Genomic DNA, 19556 nt, shown 5'->3' with positions numbered 1-19556 from the left:
CGATTAATCGATATAATGCTCTACGATTTATTGGCATCGATGCTAAACGTAAACATCGATTTATATCGCCGTGTTTGACCTCGGACATTAGACGCGACTTTATTTTGAAATCCAGCTCATTGTTGCTTGCTTCCTCTTTCCGGGAGCAGTACGCGGCGTGTTGTGTTGTGAGCAGAGCAGGCACGTGAAAGGGGAGCCGACAACTACGCGGCTCCTGGGCTGGTGCTATGGCTAGTGTCCAAGAAGACGAGGAAATTCGCTCACCTTTGGGCTTCAAGTCATTCGTTTGGAAGCACTTTGGATTCCAAAGAAAAGATGGCTCAACGGACAATTAAAATTATTGTAAATAAATAGTTCAGTAATGCACTTTAAAGTTAATGGTATTACAAAAAAAGAAAGAATATTCATTTTTCTTTACTTATATGAGAAAAAATATAGGAATTTGATAAAGTTCAGTGTTAAAATAAGCACTTTGTATACTACAATACTCTTGTAATTTCCTAAATAAAGAGTTTGCAGTACCTTGTTGATTTTGCGTATGAATTGTTATAAATCAGGATATTGTTCTATATTTTTTATTTAAAAAAATAAAATAAAAATAAAAATATCGATCGTGGAGCACTATATCGTGATGTATCGTGAATGAATCACAGCAGGCTTTAAGATATCGGCAAATATTGTATCGTGGTTCTTTGTATCGATATGATATCGTATCGTGACAAAACCCGCGATTTACACCCCTATTATCAGTGAGTGAAGGCAACTAGAAAGCAAAGCTTTGAGGGCATGCGTTATGGCTATCGGAAGGGGAAACAAATAGTAATTGCAATATAGAGACTACCCCACGTATGTTGTTGGTTGATTGTTTTCTTGAGGAAAAAGAAACTATTGCGCTTTGTGAGACAGTTTTTGATGATTATATTTGAAAAAGTCCCTCGAAGGAGAGCTGCTTGAAGTAGTTGCAGGCCTTTTAGTCCACACTCAAACTTGGGTGTTGTTCATCAAAACAGAACTTGAGGAAAAGTCAGGTCAGAGTGAAGATTTTCCAGAACTCTCCCTTCCGTGTTTGTGTGTATACAGTGAAAACAAAGCTTTCTATTTAATGTGCAACATTCTTCCATGTATTCTAATACAATAAAAAATAGATTCTTTCATGTATGTTTATGTGTACTTATGTTGCTTTTTCAGGCCTCTGATTGGTTGTTTTCATGTTGTGTGTGCGTGTGTGCGTGTTTGTGCGTGTGTGTGTGTGTGTGCGTGCGTGCGTGCGTGCGTGCGTGTGTGTGTGTGTTTGCGTGTGTGTGCGCGTGTGTGTGCATCTTTTTTTTAAACCCAAAGCTTTAATTAATATTCAGTATATGTTACTGAAAAGATACAGTTGTCTGGAAGAGCTGTTTGTCCTATGGACTGCTATACGTCTCCTTCACATAAACTTGATTTGGGCACTCAGCTGACATCTTGATTACTCCCCTACAGTGCCTTTTCGTGAGGCTCCTGCATACTCCAAACGACGGCAAGGTCCATCATCTGGCAACAGCAGTGGAAACAGCCAATCCCCCGCATCGTTATCAGCTCCGAGGGTCCTGCTGCGCTCCAACAGTGACAACAATTTGACGGTCAGTCAGTACCAGCAGCAAGGTTCACCCAGGCACCGGGGACAACATCATCCTCAGCAGCACCCAAACAAGGCCCCCCAGCAGGGTCACTCGCAGCCTGGCTCCTCAGCTTTACATCGCAGCCTGTCACCTCAGCTGCTTCAGCAGATGCCCAGCGGCAGCCCCAATGGCAATGTGGTGGTTCGGACCATGGGAAGGGGGTCGAGGAGCCGGTCACCCTCCCTCAGCCGGCTGGGAGATGATGTCCGACGGGCTATACCCTCACAGCGCCAACCAAGGTGAGCGTCTTCAACTTAGCATCGTTGAACACTGTAAAAAAACAAACAAAAAAAAAACACACGACTTAAAACAGTGATTAAAGTTGGAACATCTTTAAAATAGAAATTTACATTTATGGTTACTTTACTTACAGTGTTAGTAAGCATAACAAAGCAAGCAAGTTTGTTTGCTCCAAAACAATTTGCTGAGTTGTTTTTACTTATATTTTTAAGTTGAGACAATTAGTTCTGTGAATTCTTACTTTTGTGTTGAAAATGTGGGAAAGCCAATTTTAACTGCACAACCTAAATTATTTGCTTGAATTGCACAACCTAAAATTTTATCATTTGTTCCCTTCATTTTTTTGTTCAGCTTGTTATTTACCTTATCCCCAAGCGCTCTCATTGGGGTGAAATAAGTACCGTATTTTTCGGACTATAAGTCGCATTTTTTTTCTATAGTTTGGGTGGGGGGGCGACTTATACTCAGGAGCGACTTATTTGTGTAATTATTCACAAATTTTTACTTGATCATTAACACATTACTTACTAGTATAATTGATCACTTCACGTTATTTTCACTTTAAAACACATGAGGGCGCACTATGGCTGTGGAATAATTGGAGCCTCACTGACAATGAGTTCCATTCACTGACTACCGGAGTCAGGAGATTTAATGATTTGGAGTGACACAGATGGTTCGATAAACTTATTTATGTTATAGTTACTTGATATATAGTTTATTTAGAGTAGCAACGTCTATGTTGTTCGACTTAAGTAGTTTCCGATTGTCTAGCAAGGCCGTGAAGGCAGCGGGGGACGGGGGGGGGGAGGGCGAGCGATCCAGGGCGCTTGCCTATAGCACTGTGAGTTGGCTCATATGTTGAGCTCTTGTTTTGTGAAATAAAGAGCCGGTTACCAAACCCACGTCTTGCCTGGTACTTTGGAAACGCTACAATAGAGTTATATACTATATAACTCTATTGTAGCGTTTCCAAAGTACATAACTAATAATAAGAGTATATAACTCTATTGTACTCCCTGGGAGTCCCAGCCGCAATTGGCGGTAAACGGGGAGTCCGCGCCGCAATCGGCGGCATTCGGGGAGTTTGCACCGCAATCGGAGGCATTCGGGAGTCCCCGCTGCAATCGGCGGCATATCGGCTTTCCCAGCCACAATCAGCGTCGGTGCCGCAATCGATGGCATTTGGGGAGTCCGCGCCGCAATCGGCGGCATTCGGGGAGTCCGCGACAAAATCGGCAGCATTCGGGGGTTCGGCGCCGCAATCGGCGCCATTCGGAAAGGGGAGTCCCTGCCGCAATCGGCGGCATACGGGGAGTCCCAGCCGCAATCACAATCGGCAGCATTCGGGGAGTCCGCATGCAATCGGCTGCATTCGGGGAGTCCGCACCGCAATCGGCGGCATTCGGGGAGTCCCAGCCGCAATCGGCTTTTTTTTAAATGACACAGAGGACAAAGATTTCAATGGATTTAATGATTTGGAGTGACACGGATGGTTCGACAAAATTGTTGTTTATATTATAATTTGATATATAGTTTACATATAGTTATATGGGCCTGTGGAATAAGTTGAAATGCAACTGACGTCAGCGGCGCACCGCACACACTTCCGGGGTTAGAAGCGCCGGTGTTTACACAAAGGACGAAGATTCCAATGGATTTAATGATTTGGAGTGACACGGATGGTTCGATAAAATTGTTGTTTATATTATTGTTATTTCATATATAGTTTATATCTAGTTATATGGGCCTGTGGAATAATTTGAACTGCAACTGACGACGAGTCCGACGTCAGCGGCGTGCCGCACACGTGGTGTTGTTTACACAAAGGACGAAGAATTCTATGGATTTAATGATTTGGAGTGACACAGATGGTTTGATAAACGTGTTCTTTATGTTATACAGTGGAGCCTCGGTTTTCGAACACAATCCGTTCCAGAAGGCTGTTCGAGAAGTGAATCATTCGAATTCCGAATCATATTTTCCCATTACAAATAATGAAAAAAAAATTAATCGATTCCAAGCCTTTTTTAAGCATTTTTTCCTTTGCGCATTTTTGTCCAATCGTGCAACTGCAGCGCACCGCCGAACGCGCAACTGTAGCGCGTCGCCGACCGCGCAACTGCACCGCGCTGGTCGCATTATTGTGACAGAGCCGTCGCTGAAATTTAGAAAATATTTTTAAAGTCCTGCTGTACTTTCCAAAATTTAAGTGGACATCAGTGCGCAGGGAGCTTAATTTTGTCCGATTGCGCAACTGCAGCGCACCGCCCACCGCGCAACTGCACCGCGCTGGTCGCATTATTGTGACAGAGCGGTCGCTAAAATGTAGAAAATATTTTTAAAGTCCTAATGCACTTTCCAAAATTTAAATGGGCCTCAGTGCGCAGGGAGCTTATTTTGGTCCGATCGTGCAACCGCAGCGCGCTGGGCGCTCAGTGTCTCATTGCTTTAGGAGCGTCTTTGTGTTTTAGGATGGCTTTACTGCACCCACTTGCTTCCTTTGGAGGCATGATTAGAGTTGATGCAATCCTCAGAGTAATGAGAACGTAATAATAAACAGAGTCAGTTGGCATGCGGGTCCTCTCGGCTCATCTCGCGAGGTTCGACAATCGAATTTCGTCCGACATCCGAAGCAAAAAATCTCTAATTTTTTGTTCGAATACTGATCTGTTCGAGAACTGGGACGTTCGAAAACCGAGGCTCCGCTGCAGTCATTTGAATCACTGTTAATGTTACGTCAGGCCCATTCTCAGCTCCTCATTTGTGTTTATGTCACGTTAGCATACCGTATTGTTTAGCCTGTTGTTGCTGGTTCATGTCTGTTCTTGGTGTTGGATTTTGTCAAATAAATTTCCCCCAAAATGCGACTTAAACTCCGGTGCGACTTATATGTTTTTTTCCCCTTTACGGTGCATTTTATGGCTGATGCGACTTGTACTCCAGAGCGACTTTTAGTCCGAAAAATACGGTATGTTAGGAATTTCCGATAAGAGACTTCCAGTCAAATGCTCCATTGCTTACAATGAATTTCACTTCGCAGAGTGGTGTATTTGAACGGTTTTCTACACCCCTTTTTATGAGCGATCATTAGTCCTAGTGCTCAGTGGCCTAGTGGTAGAGTGTCCGCCCTGAGACTGGAAGGTTGTGGGTTCAAACCCCGGCTGGGTCATACCAAAGACTATAAAAATGGGACCCATTGCCTCCCTGCTTGGCACTCAGCATTAAGGGTTGGAATTGGGGGGTTAGATCACCAACTGATTCCCGAGCGCGGCACCGCTGCTGCTCACTGCTCCCCTCTCCCCCAGGGGATGGATTAAAATCACACGGGGATGGGTTAAATGCAGAGGACAAATTTCACCACACCCAGGTGTGTGTGTGACGATCATTGGGACTTTTAACTTTAACTCATTGCATCGAAAATGTCTTGTACGTCTTGGGAGCTCGTTGCGCTGCTGGCGGTTGTACTAACAGGCAGAAGAAGTTCAATCTGTTAGTACAAGAGCCCTTACTTTCCCTGATGAGAAAAGAGTGTGCTTGTGACTCCAATGCTTCTAGCATCTACCCGGGAATGAAGAACACAGACAAATTAGTCAGACCATGTTCCTGCATTAAACCACTGGATGACATTCAATGGCTGAGTGCCACAATAACATTGGGTTTTATTTAAATGTGTGTGGAAGACTTTTGTATTTGTCAACCTTTGAAATTATTAGGAGGATCGCTGCAATATTCGGGATTTTATGGACAATAACTAGCATGTGTGTGTAAGAGTTAGGGTTAGGGTTAGAAGAAGGAAGAAGTTCAGCCCGTAACATTCTATACTGATTGAAGCTGATTGTTCTTATAATTGCAGCGGGCGTTTGAAGTTGACATAAGTGGAGATGTTCACATGAACTTTGAAGAAGGATTGCAGTTGTATGACATTGTGCGATTTGAAGCTTGTTTAATGAAGCGTCCTGGTCATGTGGGTACAATGCAGTGAAAAATGGTTTGGCTGCAAAAAGATACATCTGCTTGAAGCTAAACAAAACTATCTCCACCATCTTTTAACAAAACGTAACCAACCTCATTACTGTGGATCCCTCAGAGCTTTTCAAATTCCTCACGTCTGACGCAACAAAAGTTTACTGTAACTGGCCACTTTTTTTGTCATCCTCCTACCCCGCTAGATTAGCGGGAAGCGAGATTGAAACGTGTTGCTGTGTTTGAGGTAACACGTTTTATGTAATTTTGGTGAACTAATCTTTAAAACCGTTTTTTTCCATGTATAATGCGCCCCCATGTATAATACGCACCCTAAAAATGGCATGTCGATGCTGGAAAAAAGCCTGTACCCATGTATAATACGCACCCAAATTTTGACTTTTTTTTAATTTATTTAAAAAAAAAGTTTTTTTTTTTTTTTTTTTAAAGTCCCAATGATCGTCACACACGCGTCTGGGTGTGGTGAAATTTGTCCTCTGCATCTGACCCATCCCCGTGTGATTTTGAGACGGGAGCAGTGAGCAGCAGCGGCGCCGCGCTCGTGAATCATTTGGTGATCTAACCTCCCAATTCCAACCCTTAATGCTGAGTGCCAAGCAGGGAGGCAATGGGTCCCATTTTTATAGTCTTTGGTATGACCCGGCCGGGTTACTTAAGTCCGTAAACATAAAATTATTTCAGAAAAAAGATCATCTTTGGGAACAACCGGATGTTATTCTGCCGGTCAGTATCACTGCGCATGCAGTAGCAAACTCGATAGCGAAGAAATATGTGAGACTCTCAACGGGATCACCAATATTTGAGTGATGTTCCAGTTATTTATCACAATTATTTATTATTATAATAATAATATATATAATATATATAATAATTATTTATTTATTATTCAATTGTCATGGTGATCTTTCTGGTGATTTCTTAACTAGGCTGGATGTATTTTTTTTGTAGGCGTTGATTTCTCCGACTGCCCAGAAAGGCACCACCGCGATCAGTTAGGTTAAAATGAAAGTGGAGGAAAGTGACGTTGTAAAGAACCATCCGTGACAAGATTTTCTTCAAAAATTGTTGTACCATGATTTTCTTCACAAAAAAAAAAAAGAAAAAAAATTTTTTTTTTAAATTGTACCCATGTATGATGCGCACCCCAGATTTTAGGACAATAAATTTGTTAAATTTTGCGCATTATACATGGGAAAAAAACGGTAATACATTTAAGAACTGAGAGGTGAGAAGAAAACGCCAACTGTGTCCTCATAGCACATTGGAGCTCGCTGTCATACAGCATGCCCTCTTTGTTAAACAATAAAGATGGTATGTTACATGGTATCCGTTTGTGTGTGTTACAACCTTCACCTGATTTGTTTGTGTCCGTCCACAATCTGCGGCATGAGTGAGCGCATGTGATTGGCAGAGGATTAAAGTGTGACGGGTGTTTATCTTGGAGCGATGGAACTGTCAATCCCGATTAAGACACATGCTCACTGCCCTCTTCCTCTGCCTCCTCGTCCTCCTCCTCTTCCTTGGCAGATGGACTCATTTGGAAACACTGTCGAACCAACACTACCCACTCTCTGTGCAAAGTCATCAAAGGGAGGGAGATAGACTGTATATTATAGAGAGGAAACAATATAAAGAATATGGAGCAGGCTTTTGATGATGTCTGAAAAAAAAATCAAAGAATGAAGCGTTTACAGTCATGCTAAGGGGGTGCGAAAGAAGGGGCAAAAGGATGGAGGAAGACGGTTGCCTCACAAAACATCAAAATCTGTGGCTGTTCTTCACTGAATTAATCCCTGGGCGAGACTACTTAATCTATTCTTGATACATATGCCAATAAACATGCAAGGTCCGTGTACCTTCCGTTCATTCTACTTTTAATTCTGTAACACAAATCAAAAAAACGAATTTAGTATCATATTTTCCATAAAAAAATAGAATAACCATTTGAATGACAACAGAATATTTTCTGCTTTTCAGCCTGGTTGATTGGCGTTGCGAAAAGCACAGGAAGTAATGCAGTAGCCTGACTTTCAGCGTGTTGTAGGTGAAGTTAATGACTCTTCATGTACAATGGACTCAAATTCTATCTGAACACAAGAATTAAAACTGCTCACACTCATAGCAACACATCTTTGCCCCATGCCTAATTGTAATAAATTGATGGAATATTAGTGTTCAAGAGATGTAAAGCGACCATTTCTCATTAAATTTCCATAGGGTTTGAGGGAAGCTATTTCACTCAGTCTTCAAACACAGACATACAGTAGAAGGGGCGCGTTCGGAAATTCACACTGACATCTATGCACTACTCTGCGAATGGGTGTGTTCGGCGAGGAAGAGTGCGCTGCGCTGCGCTTCCATTCATTTCCAAATGTAGCCAGAACTGGCTCTCTATGGGCGCGTTCGGAAATTCACTATGCACACTAGTTCAAGTGCAACCATTCAGAAATTCGGTTTGTCGGTCGATATTTGCCATTTGGAAATTCAGATTGGTCCAAAGACAGTGTACTAGTGAACCCTGAAGTATGAGATGAAAACTCCTTATTTTTTTCCGCTGAAAACACTACAGGCTAGGATCCCTGTTTGTAGTAAAGACTCTCAAAAAAAACAACTTCACTGTTTGCATCGACCATTTAGAGTGTATTGCCTCAATATTGCAAGTTGTGCCCTCTCGATTTAGGTTTATACATTTTGCAGCAAATTAGTGCTGATGGGCTTTGCTTGCATTTCATTCTTGAGGGTTCTCAATGACATGATACAGGCGAATATTTAAGTAGCAGTAGCACTTTAAAAGAGAAAATGAAAAATGTATAATTACTGATTAAATGTGCATTTAGCACTTTTCCCAGACTTATTGGTGCAACTACCTGCCATACACACTTTCCCTCGAGAGACAGAAATTATTGTGAAAACTCCACTGAGAAATCGGTGTACAGTATTCAAGTTAGGTAGGTTTAGAGATTGGCAATGTAAGATGGCCACAGGTGGCTTCACTCCTCCCAACAGTGCGTAGTACGTCTGCGACATTTTTAGTCCGTTCTAAATATGCCTGTGAATTCAAATTGCCAGATCGAATCTTCTTCTCCTAAAGACGGGCTAAAGCACTGCTCCCGGTTCACCTTGTAATATTATATATTTTTATTAATATTATTATGTTTTTATTAATGTTATAAATTTCATAAATATTATTATTAATTTTACAATATTCCCGTATCCCTTGGATTAACATACACTGCTCAAAAAAATTAAAGGAACACTTTGAAAACACATCAGATTTCAATGGTGAAAATTCTTTTTTGGGCTATCTATACTGATATGGACAGTTTAATGTCTCAGGAACAAAAGGATGCCACATCTTTTGATGGAAATAAAAGTTTTCAGCCTACAGATGGCTCAGTATACAGACAGCCCAAAAATCAAAGTGAAAAAATGAGATGGCAGGCTCGTCCTTTTTGCCTAAATTCAATTTCTGCAACTCAAAATTCTTTTCAATATCTTGTGTGGCCCCCATGAGCTTGTATGCATGTTTGACAACGTCGCGGCATGCTCCTAATGAGACGACGGATGGTGTCTTGTGAGATGTCCTCCCAGATCTGTCTAAGGCACAGGTGTCAAACTCAAGGCCCGGGGGCCAGATACGGCCCGCCACAACATTTTATGTGGCCCGCGAATATATTTGAGAATTTTTTACTAGTTTGATTTCAAAACGAGTTATTCGTCAGTTTGTTTTGTAGCGTATACTGTATATAATATGAGGTGCTCATACATTCTTTTGGGTTGACAGTCATAATGGACCTCCGAAAGAAACTATGACTACAATGCGGCCCGCGAAAAAAATGAGTTTGACACCCCTGGTCTAAGGGCATCAGTGAGCTCCTGTAAAGTCTGAGGAGCAACCTGGCGGCGTATGATGGACCGAAACATTATGTCCCAGAGGTGTTCTATCGGGTTTAGATCAGGTGATCGTGAGGGCCATTCAATTGTGTCAATTCCTTCATCCTCCAGATACTCTTGCCACAATAGGCCGGGCATTGTTGTGGATTAAGACGAACCCAGGACCTACTGCACCAGCGTAGGGTCTGACCATGGGTGCAAGAATTTCATCCCGATACCTAATGGCAGTCAGACTGCCGTTCTCTAGCCTGTAGAGGTCTGTTCGTCCCTCCATGGAAATGTCTCCCCAGACCATCACTGACCCACCACCAAACCGGTCATGCTGAATGATGTTGCAGGAAGCATAGCGCTCTCCTTGGCTTCTCCAGACCCTTTCACGTCGATCACAGGTGCTCAGGGTAAACCTGCTCTCATCTGTGAAAAGCACAGGGCGCCAGTGGCGGACTTGCCAATTCTGGTGTTCTATGGCAAATGCCAATCGAGCTCCACGGTGCTGAGCAATGAGCACAGGAAACACTACAGAACGTCGTGCCCTGAGGCCACCCTCGTGAAGTCTGTTTCTGACTGTTTGGGCAGAGACATTCACACCAGTAGCCTGCTGGAGGTCATTCTGTAGGGCTCGGGCAGTGCTCAACCTGTTCCTCCTTGCACAAAGCAGCAGCTATCGGTCCTGCTGATGGAATGAGGACCGTCTACGGCCCTGTCCAGCTCTCCAATAGTAACTGCCTGTCTGCTAGAATCTCCTCCATGCTCTGGAGATTGTACTGGGATACACATTAAATCTTCTTGCAACAGCACACATGGATGTGCCATCCTGGAGGAGTTGGACAATCTGCGCAACTTCAGGAGGGTTAAGAAATCGCCTCATGCTCCCAGTCGTGATAATGACTCTAGCTAAAGCCAACACTTGTGGAAAAACAGTTCAAAAAGATCAAGACGGAGGAACTTGAAATGGCCTCCACCTGCAAAATCAGTCCTGTTTTGGGGACCATCTCGTTGTTGCCACTCTAGTGCACCCGTTGTTAATTCCATCAACACCAATGCAGCTGAAACTGATTAACAAACCCCTCTGCCACGTACCTGACCAAAACCTTATCAGAAAAGTCTAATTGAATTCATGCCATACCCTGATAAAAAACTGTTCCTTTAATTTTTCTGAGCAGTGTATATTGTATTCTTCAAGTTTATTTGGAAATACAAAAACAACACAATGGAAAAACAATACAAAATTGTGTTTCAAAATCAGAAATAGAATGAACCGAAGGTATACCAACCACAACTAATACATTTATGTCAAAAACGCAGGTGCTGTGGATACCCCCACCACCCACCCACCCACCCACACACACACACACACACACACACACACACACACACACACACACACACACACACACACACACACACACACACACACACACACACACACACACACACAAACAATAGTGACATGGTGCTTTAAAAATACATATTACATTTACATATTACAAATAAATAATACATATTGATATGATGACGAAGATTATAATCCGTTCAATTAATGAGTCAGAGGAATTGTCCCACGCTGGTAACATATTTATGAATGAAATAGCCTACATGTCATCATCCCCCATTCGTACCTGCTGAGCGCCGATTCTCTGTCTGTGTCTCGATCAAATACACCAAAATCCCGTTCGACCGCCTGTGTCTAGAATATGACCTGCTTTTCTCTGTTCTACTCCGTACTTTTTTGAACCAAATAAGCAGATCGCGGCAGAAAAGCCCAGTGAGACGTCTACCAAATTCACAAGTATGCTAAGCTAAACCAAACCAAACCAAACAAAACAAAACAAAACCATTGCACCTACACGAAAATGATGTTGCGCCCGCTTTTGTGCCAAGCGCAGACTGCTTTCCGTCACCAAATTATCGGGTGCGTCTGGGACGAGGCCGCTTCGTGCGCTGGCATGCCCAGATGAGCGCTGCGTGGCCCCAAACCCACTAGACTAGAATTGCACTGGCACGAAAATGGGTGCACAGGCATCAGTCGACCAAAATCGGGCCCTTTGGCTTCCAATGTAAAAGAAAGTTTGCAGATGCAAGCAGCTGGAAAAACGTTTTCGACACAGCCTCAATACCGTTCAAAAGTTTGGGGTCACTTGGAAATGTCCTTATTTTTTTCAAGTAAAATCACTATTTTTCAATGAGGATAACATTAAACTTATCAGGAATACACTTTATCCATTGTTAATGTGGTAAATGACCAGTACTCTAATGGTCCATCGTGTTTGCTAATTGTATTAAAAGGCTAATGAATTATGCGAATGATTAGAAAACCCTTGGAAACTCTTGTGCAAATCTGTTAGTTTTATGGAAAACACTAAATTGTCAATTTTGCACATGTAAAGCCCTTTGAGACTTGTCTGTGATTTAAGGCTATAGAAATAAACTTGACTTGACTAAATCGTCTGGGTTATCTTTTTGTTTATATGACAAGTATGAGCCTTTCATGCTTGTCCGCCTAGCCATCTTTGAACGCCCTCCAGTTTTCTCATCGTACCCGCACCCCCTCTTCATCAATCATTCACCCACACACTCTGTGGCATCCCCATGCTCCCATTTGGTGTTGGCTAGTTGCAGAGGACACATACATGTGAGTCCACACTTAATACAAACATGCAGCATATACTCACCCAGACACACACTGCACTGTTGCAGCTGTCAGTCACCCCTGTCATGGCAACAGCTTCCTGTTGAGATGTGGTGAGAAAGAAATGTGATGAATATTCGGACAAACTCGGCATAGACATTGTTCCACATAACAGTAAAGTAAAATGTTCAGTGTGACAATAGTAGTTTTACACTTATGTACAGTTGAATAAAGCTTCGGTAACTGAAGAATAAAGAAGTTATTTGCAACAGAGAAAAGATTACTATGATTTTGCATGATCGAAAGAAATTCCTAGGCAAGGTTCCAAAAATATTTACCCGGGATTGATGGATGGATGGATGGATGGATGGATGGATGGATGGATGGATGGATGGATGGAGGGAGGGAGGGAGGGAGGGAGGGAGGGAGGGAGGGAGGGATGCATGGATGCATGGAGGCATGGATGCATGGATGGATATATAGCTATATTTACATACTAGATAGATAGACAGAAAGACCGGCTGGACGGACAGACGGATAGAGAGAGAGAGAGAGAGAGAGAGAGAGTGAGAGAGAGAGGGAGGGACAGGTAGGTAGGTAGGTAGGTAGGTAGGTAGATAGATAGATAGATAGATAGATAGATAGATAGATAGATAGATAGATAGATAGATAGATAGATAGATAGATAGATAGATAGATAGATAGATAAGGCTTAAAGGGCACATACTTCTCAGGCAGCGTAATCGCTAATGCATTATGCATGCAACAAAACCAAAGGTTAATGAATAAAATACATGATGTCACTTGACTCCTGACACCTTAATATTCTGTAAATGCACTGACCAAGTAACTGTACATTATAGAACACAAAAATGGGAAACTGGATATTTGCGGCTTGAGCATTGTGAGTCGTTGTGGTAGTCTTCAACTTCTTTTTCCCGTCTGAGGGAGTCATGTATGCGTAGTATCACATTTTCAACGAGTTGATGACTCACGTGTCCATACCATATCGTATAAGCAGCAATGGAGAAAGGAGAGAGATTTGTGTTTTCAAGATAAAAATAAGTCACTATTTTCAATTTATCAGCTGAAAATGACAGCACACTCTGTGCTGTCGACAGAGTGGTAATCTAGCTTCAATAACGCTATGTCAAAAAACATGAATCATTGCACTGTATGCGTTCAAGCTTAAAGAGAACATTTGAAAAGATTGTGTGACAATAGGGGGTCTCCAGATATATTCCTGATATTTTTAAACAATGTACATTCAAACTGAGTTTTGCATGACAAATTTAATAAATACTGTATGTCTTTACGGACGGCTCGGTGGCCTCACAGTTAGGAGGGTGCCGATTTGATTCCACTTTCGACCCTCCCTGTGTGGAGTTTGCATGTTCTCCCCGTGCCTGCGTGGATTTTCTGCGGGCACTCCGGTTTCCTCCCACATCCCAAAAACATGCTTGGTAGGCCAATTGCGCACTCCAAATTGCCCCTAGGTGTGAGTACGAGTGCGGATGGTTGTTCGTCTCTGTGTGCCCTGCGATTGGCTGGCAACCGGTTCACGATGTCCCCCGCCTACTGCCTGATGACTGCTGGGATAGGCTCCAGCACGCCCGCAACCCCCGTGGGGACAAGTGGTATAGAAAATGAATGGATGGATGGATGTCTTTATTATATATTTTATTTAAAAATATTTATATATTATATATACATTTTTATATATATATATATATATATATATATATATATATATATATATATATATATAAGTGAAGTCTTGAAAGACTCTCAAGCCCATTCATGTTTAGTGAAATCTCAAAACATAATAATAAAAGTAAGCAAGTCAAAACGCTTGCCTTTATTTTTATTGTTTTTAATCTAATTAATGTCAACGTTAAAATATAAACTTCAAATTAAATGGCAAAACCAGGTGTCATTTTCATTTCAAGCAGAGTTGTCGCTATCTGCTGAACGTAACTATTATTTGCTTATTTTGTATTGTTTCATGTTTTGTGTTAAATGCTGCTTACTCTGTAATGATTGCAGCCTGGTCATCCTGGTCCCCGTCTCAAGGTTTCTCATTTTTCCTCACTCAGGGTATTGTGAGTTTTCCTTGCCTTCTTGGGAGTTAAGGTTAGGGGAGGTTGAGAATAATTGTCAATTTTGCACGTGAAGCCCTTTCAGACATACCGTATTGGCCCGAATATAAGACGACCCTGATTATAAGACAACCCCCTCTTTTTCAAGACTGAAGTTTGAAAAAAGATTTTTTGAACACTAAATTTAATTTTTGTACAGAAAATAATTACAGTACATCTGAAACAAATGATTATAACAATATCATCGAGAGAAAAAGCATGTTATTTTGCCTCATTCAAATCATGCAAAAACTGTCTATCACATCTTAATATCTGAACATTTAAATATGTAAACTAAAGTGCAATCACATTTGTAAATGAATGGCTTCTAGTTTTTTAAATGTAAATAAACCAATCTACTGTGATAAAACAACAAAATTGTAATAACTGCATTAACCATCAAAGTGAAGTCTAACTGTAACTGTAGTCTTGAAACAAATCTGAATAAGGAAAAACATTGCAATAAAATAATGCAAACTGCTACCGCTATTGTTGGGGAACCTGAGAACTGTATAGGGTGTTGGCTCGGATGGTTATGCTCTTTTTGCCCCCGGGTGTCGATCAGAACACAGGAGGGAGGATGTGGTTCAGTTTTGATTGCTTTACTGAATTATTGACAAAAAAGTAACAGGCACTGCGGCTCATAGGGCAGGGGTGTCCAAACCTTTTGCAAGGAGGGCCAGATTTGATAAAGTGAAGGGGCCCGGGGGCCAATAGTTTTTTCGGACATTTTTTAACTACAAAAATATCATGCAAATACACACTGTTATAAAACAAATTTCATTGTCACAATTGTCTTTATTTTTCAAATGACAAAATAACCAAATATGAGTCACTCAGGCAGATGTGAACAACTCTAAGAACACAAATTCTGCCTTTCATTCATATCTGAAGAGTCAGATAACATTGAACAAACTGTATGAAATACCTTAAATTGACATGAGTTTAAAATTACTTTTGCCTCATGAACATTTTAAACGGGAGTTATAAGTAATGCAAAGTTGTCTGTTATTATTAAAACTTAAAACTAGTGAATTTTGCTCTTGTCATTTACATTATCTTTCAGAAAATAATAGTTTGTGTCAGGTCTACAGGTCCATAACATCAACAGTCTTAACATGGCCACTTCGTAGCTTGCTTTAGTAATATTTTTTTTTGACTCACAGTCCCGTGTGAAGAATCGCTGTTGTGATGCCAGTTCAGCTTGGAGCTGCTTCACTTTATCAGCGCGGTCACTCCCTGTTAGCTGGTCGTTTGTGTTCGCATGTTTAGTCTGATAGTGTCTCTTTAAGTTGAAATCCTTAAACAAGGCAACCGTCTCTTTACAAACTAACCTTTAGGACAATGTAGTATTGCTCCAAATGTTCGTTTAATTTCCTTTAGAGGTCCGTTTGCGCGTGTTAGCACGATCGCGAATTAGCATATTTCCGCTAACTCGTTAGCCTGCCCAGTACTTCTTCTTTGCTGCGGGCCAATAAAAACTGGACCGCGGGCCGCAGTTGGCCCGCGGGCCGTAGTTTGGATACCCCTGTGACATAGGGAGATAAAGGCAAACTGGCAAAAGGGTATAGGCACACGTTTGGTCGTAAGGATGTGAAAGCAGATGTGTTCGCTTTAAAGATATCTGGCGTCATCTAGCGTTGTGAATGGTTATAATGTCTAGACCCTGAATGTAAGACGACCCCAACTTTTTCAGTCTTATTTCAATGCAAAAAACACCGTCTTATATTCGGGCCAATACAGTAATTGTGATTAAGGGTTATATAAATAAATTTGACTTCACTTAACTATTAAAGAAACGCAACTTTTAAAATCAGGTAATCATTAATAAGGCTATTTTGGATATGGAGGTAGGCGGCATGTTGGAGCACTGGTTAGCACGTCCGCCTCACAGTCCAGAGGTTGTCGGTTCGATTGTGGCTCCGGCCTTCCTGTGTGGAGTTTGCATTATTTCCCCGTGCCTGCGTGGGTACTCCAGTTTTCTCCCACATTCCCAAGACATGCATGGTAGGCCAGACATCCAAAATTGTCTGTGGGTGTGAGTGTTTGACTACTTGTTCAAAATTCAAGATTCAAGAATTTTTATTCGCCATGTTTGAGCGTGCCAAACAAGGAATTTGGCTTCGGTACATCACAGCCTCTGTTCAACATTTAGGTGACTAACAACACTCAGGACGTGTGAAAATTGACAAATATTCTCAAACATACCCTGATCTTAAACTCCCAGGAGGGCAAGGAAAAACTCAAAAGTCCAACTAGGGGAAATGAGAAACCTTGAGAAGAGACCACAGATGGGAGGATCCCTCTTCCAGGATGACCAGGCTGCAATGGATGCAGAGAGGACACATAGTACAAATAATGTAGACAATTCAAAAAAGGTGTGGAGAGCAGGATGTTATTGCACAGCAATGACTGAGACGCTTAAGAGTGGTGTGAGTTCATCAGACCGACAGCCTGGGGGAAGAAGCTGTCTCTGTGTCTGCTGGTTTTGGCATACAGAGCTCTATAACGCCGTCCGGAGGGGAGCAGTTCGAACAGATTGCAACCTGGCTGAGAAGGGTCTGTAGAGATCTTACTTGCACGTTTCCTGGTCCTGGACAGGTACAAGTCTTGGATAGATGGGAGCTTGATTCCAATGATCTTTTCTGCAGTCCTGATTGTCCGTTGCAGTCTGTGCTTGTCTTGTTTGGAGGCCGATCCAAACCAGACAGTGATGGAGGTGCAGAGGACAGACTGGATGATGGCAGTATAGAAGGTCTTCAGCAGCTCCCGCGGCAGGTTGAACTTCTTCAGCTGTCTCAGGAAGTACAGCCTCTGCTGGGCCTTCTTCCGGACAGAGTCTATGTGGCTGGTCCATTTCAGGTCCTGAGAGTTTGTGGTTCCCAGGAACTTGAAGGTGTCTGTGGAGAGAATAGTATTACTGCGGATAGTGAGGGGTGAAAGTGGTGAAGCATCTCGCCTGAAGTCCACTGTCATCTCTACAGTCTTGAGTGGGTTTAGCTCCAGGTGGTTTTGGCTGCACCAGTGAACCAGCCGCTCCACCTCCTGTCTGTACGCAGTCTCGTCACCGTCCCGGATCAGTCCGATGAGAGTGGTGTCGTCTGCATACTTCAGGAGCTTCACAGGAGAATCACCTGAGGAGAAATCGTTGGTGTAGAGAGAGAAGAGCAGTGGGGAGAGGACGCACCCCTGAGGGGCGCCAGTATTGGTGGTCTCGGTGTCAGATGTGATGGTCCCCAATCTCACACGCTGTCTCCTGTTGGTCAGGAAGCTGGTGATCCACTGACAGGTGGAGGCAGGCACCGCGAGCTGGATGAGCTTCTGTTGGAGAATGTCAGGAGCGATGGTGTTGAACGCCGAGCTGAAGTCCACAAACAGGATCCTGGCGTACGTTCCTGGGGTGTCCAGGTGGTGCAGGATGTAGTGCAGTCCCATGTTGACCGCATCATCCACTGACCTGTTTGCCCGGTAGCAAACTGGAAGGGGTCAAGCAGGGGGCCCGTGACATCCTTCAGGTGGTTCAACACTAACCTCTCGAAAGATTTCATTCAAACCTGTGATGGCGGGCTTCTTGGCCACCGGTACGATGGAGCTCTTTAAGCACGAGGGCACCTCACACAGCTCCAGGGAATGGTTGAAGATCCGTGCAAAGGTGGGTGCCAGCTGTTCAGCACAGACTTTCAAGCAGGAAGGTGACACGCCGTCTGGGCCCGGTGCCTTCCTGATCTTTTGTCTCCGGCACTTCCTCCTCGTGGATCTGGAGTGCGGGCGCGGCCTCTGCAAGAGAGAGAGTAGGTGACAACGGTGATGGAGGTGTGGACAGAGCGGTTGTGGGGGGAGGTGAGTATGTTGATTGTGCTGCAGGAGGTCCTGTTGTGTGGGAGGACCATTCAAACCTGCAGTAGAACCTGTTTAGCTGGTTTGCAAGCCTTGGGCTCTCCACAGGACGGGGCGTCGTTTCTTGAAGCCCGTGATGCTCTGCAGACCTTTCCACACTGTTGAGGGATCAGGATTGGCAGAGAGGTGTCTCTCCAGGCTCTCCCCGTAACACCTCCTGGCTTTCCTGACCTCTCGGTTCAGTGTGTTTCTGGTCTGCTTGAAAGGGTCCCGGTCGCCGCTCCTGTAGGCCTCCTCCTTGACTTTGCGCAGCCTCCTGAGGTTCGGTGTAAACCCAGGTTTGTCATTGTACGTGCAGAAGGTCTTAGTCTGCACACAGAGATCCTCACAAAAACGGATGTATGATGTGACAGTGTCAGTGAGTTCATGCAAGTCTGAAGTTGCAGCTTCAAAAACTCCCCAATCGGTGCAGTCAAAGCAGGCTTGGAGGTCCTGCCTTGACTCCACTGTCCACTACTTCACAGTCCTCACCACAGGCTTAGAATATTTTAATTTCTGCCTGTAGGCCGGGATCAGATGAACTAGACAGTGGTCCGAGAGTCCTAAAGCTGCACGAGCCACAGAGTGGTATGCATCCTTTATTACGGTGTAGCAGTGGTCCAGTGTCTGTGCCCCTCTGGTGGGACACGTTATGTGCTGTCTGTATTTAGGGAGTTCGTGTGCGAGGTTCGCCCTGTTAAAATCACCCAGAACAATGATTAGTGAATTTGGTAGAAGTTTCTCCATGTCTGTCACCTGGTCAGCCAGCATCTGCGTGGCTTCACTCGCACGTGCGTGTGGTGGAATGTAAACAGCCGCCATGACGATCGAGGAGAACTCCCGTGGTGAATAGAACCGCCGGCAGTTTATGAAAAGTGTTTCTAGGAGAGGGCTGCAAGACTCTTTCAACACCGTGACATCAGTACAACAACGTTCATTAATATAGAAACAGAGACCACCTCCCTTTGATTTTTCGGTGAGCTCCGCGCTGCGGTCTGCACGCATTAGCCGAAACCCAGCTAGCACCACGGCGTGGTGGGGGGTGGTCAAGCCACGTTTCAACGAAGCACAGCGCGGCGGATCTGCTGAAGTCCGTGTTCCTTGAAGTGAGGAGCAGCAGTTCGTCCATCTTGTGCG

At 43.4% G+C, this 19556-nt stretch overlaps 1 protein-coding gene across 4 annotated transcripts in view; it reads left to right on the top strand.

Annotated features, from left to right (window-relative positions):
• shank2b (SH3 and multiple ankyrin repeat domains 2b) overlaps positions 1–19556 on the top strand; it is a 252715-nt gene that overhangs the window by 118261 nt on the left and 114898 nt on the right. For all 4 annotated transcript variants that reach the window (XM_037247312.1, XM_037247310.1, XM_037247309.1 and 1 more), the window contains one exon: positions 1477–1894. In XM_037247312.1, coding sequence (XP_037103207.1) covers positions 1477–1894 — 418 coding nt within the window. The remainder of the gene's footprint in view (positions 1–1476; positions 1895–19556) is intronic.

Source organism: Syngnathus acus, chromosome 3 (genome assembly GCF_901709675.1).
Source record: "Syngnathus acus chromosome 3, fSynAcu1.2, whole genome shotgun sequence".
NCBI classification, from domain to species: Eukaryota; Metazoa; Chordata; class Actinopteri; order Syngnathiformes; family Syngnathidae; genus Syngnathus; species Syngnathus acus.
Note: the sequence above shows the minus strand (reverse complement) of the source record. Positions and strands in the feature narration are given on the sequence as shown.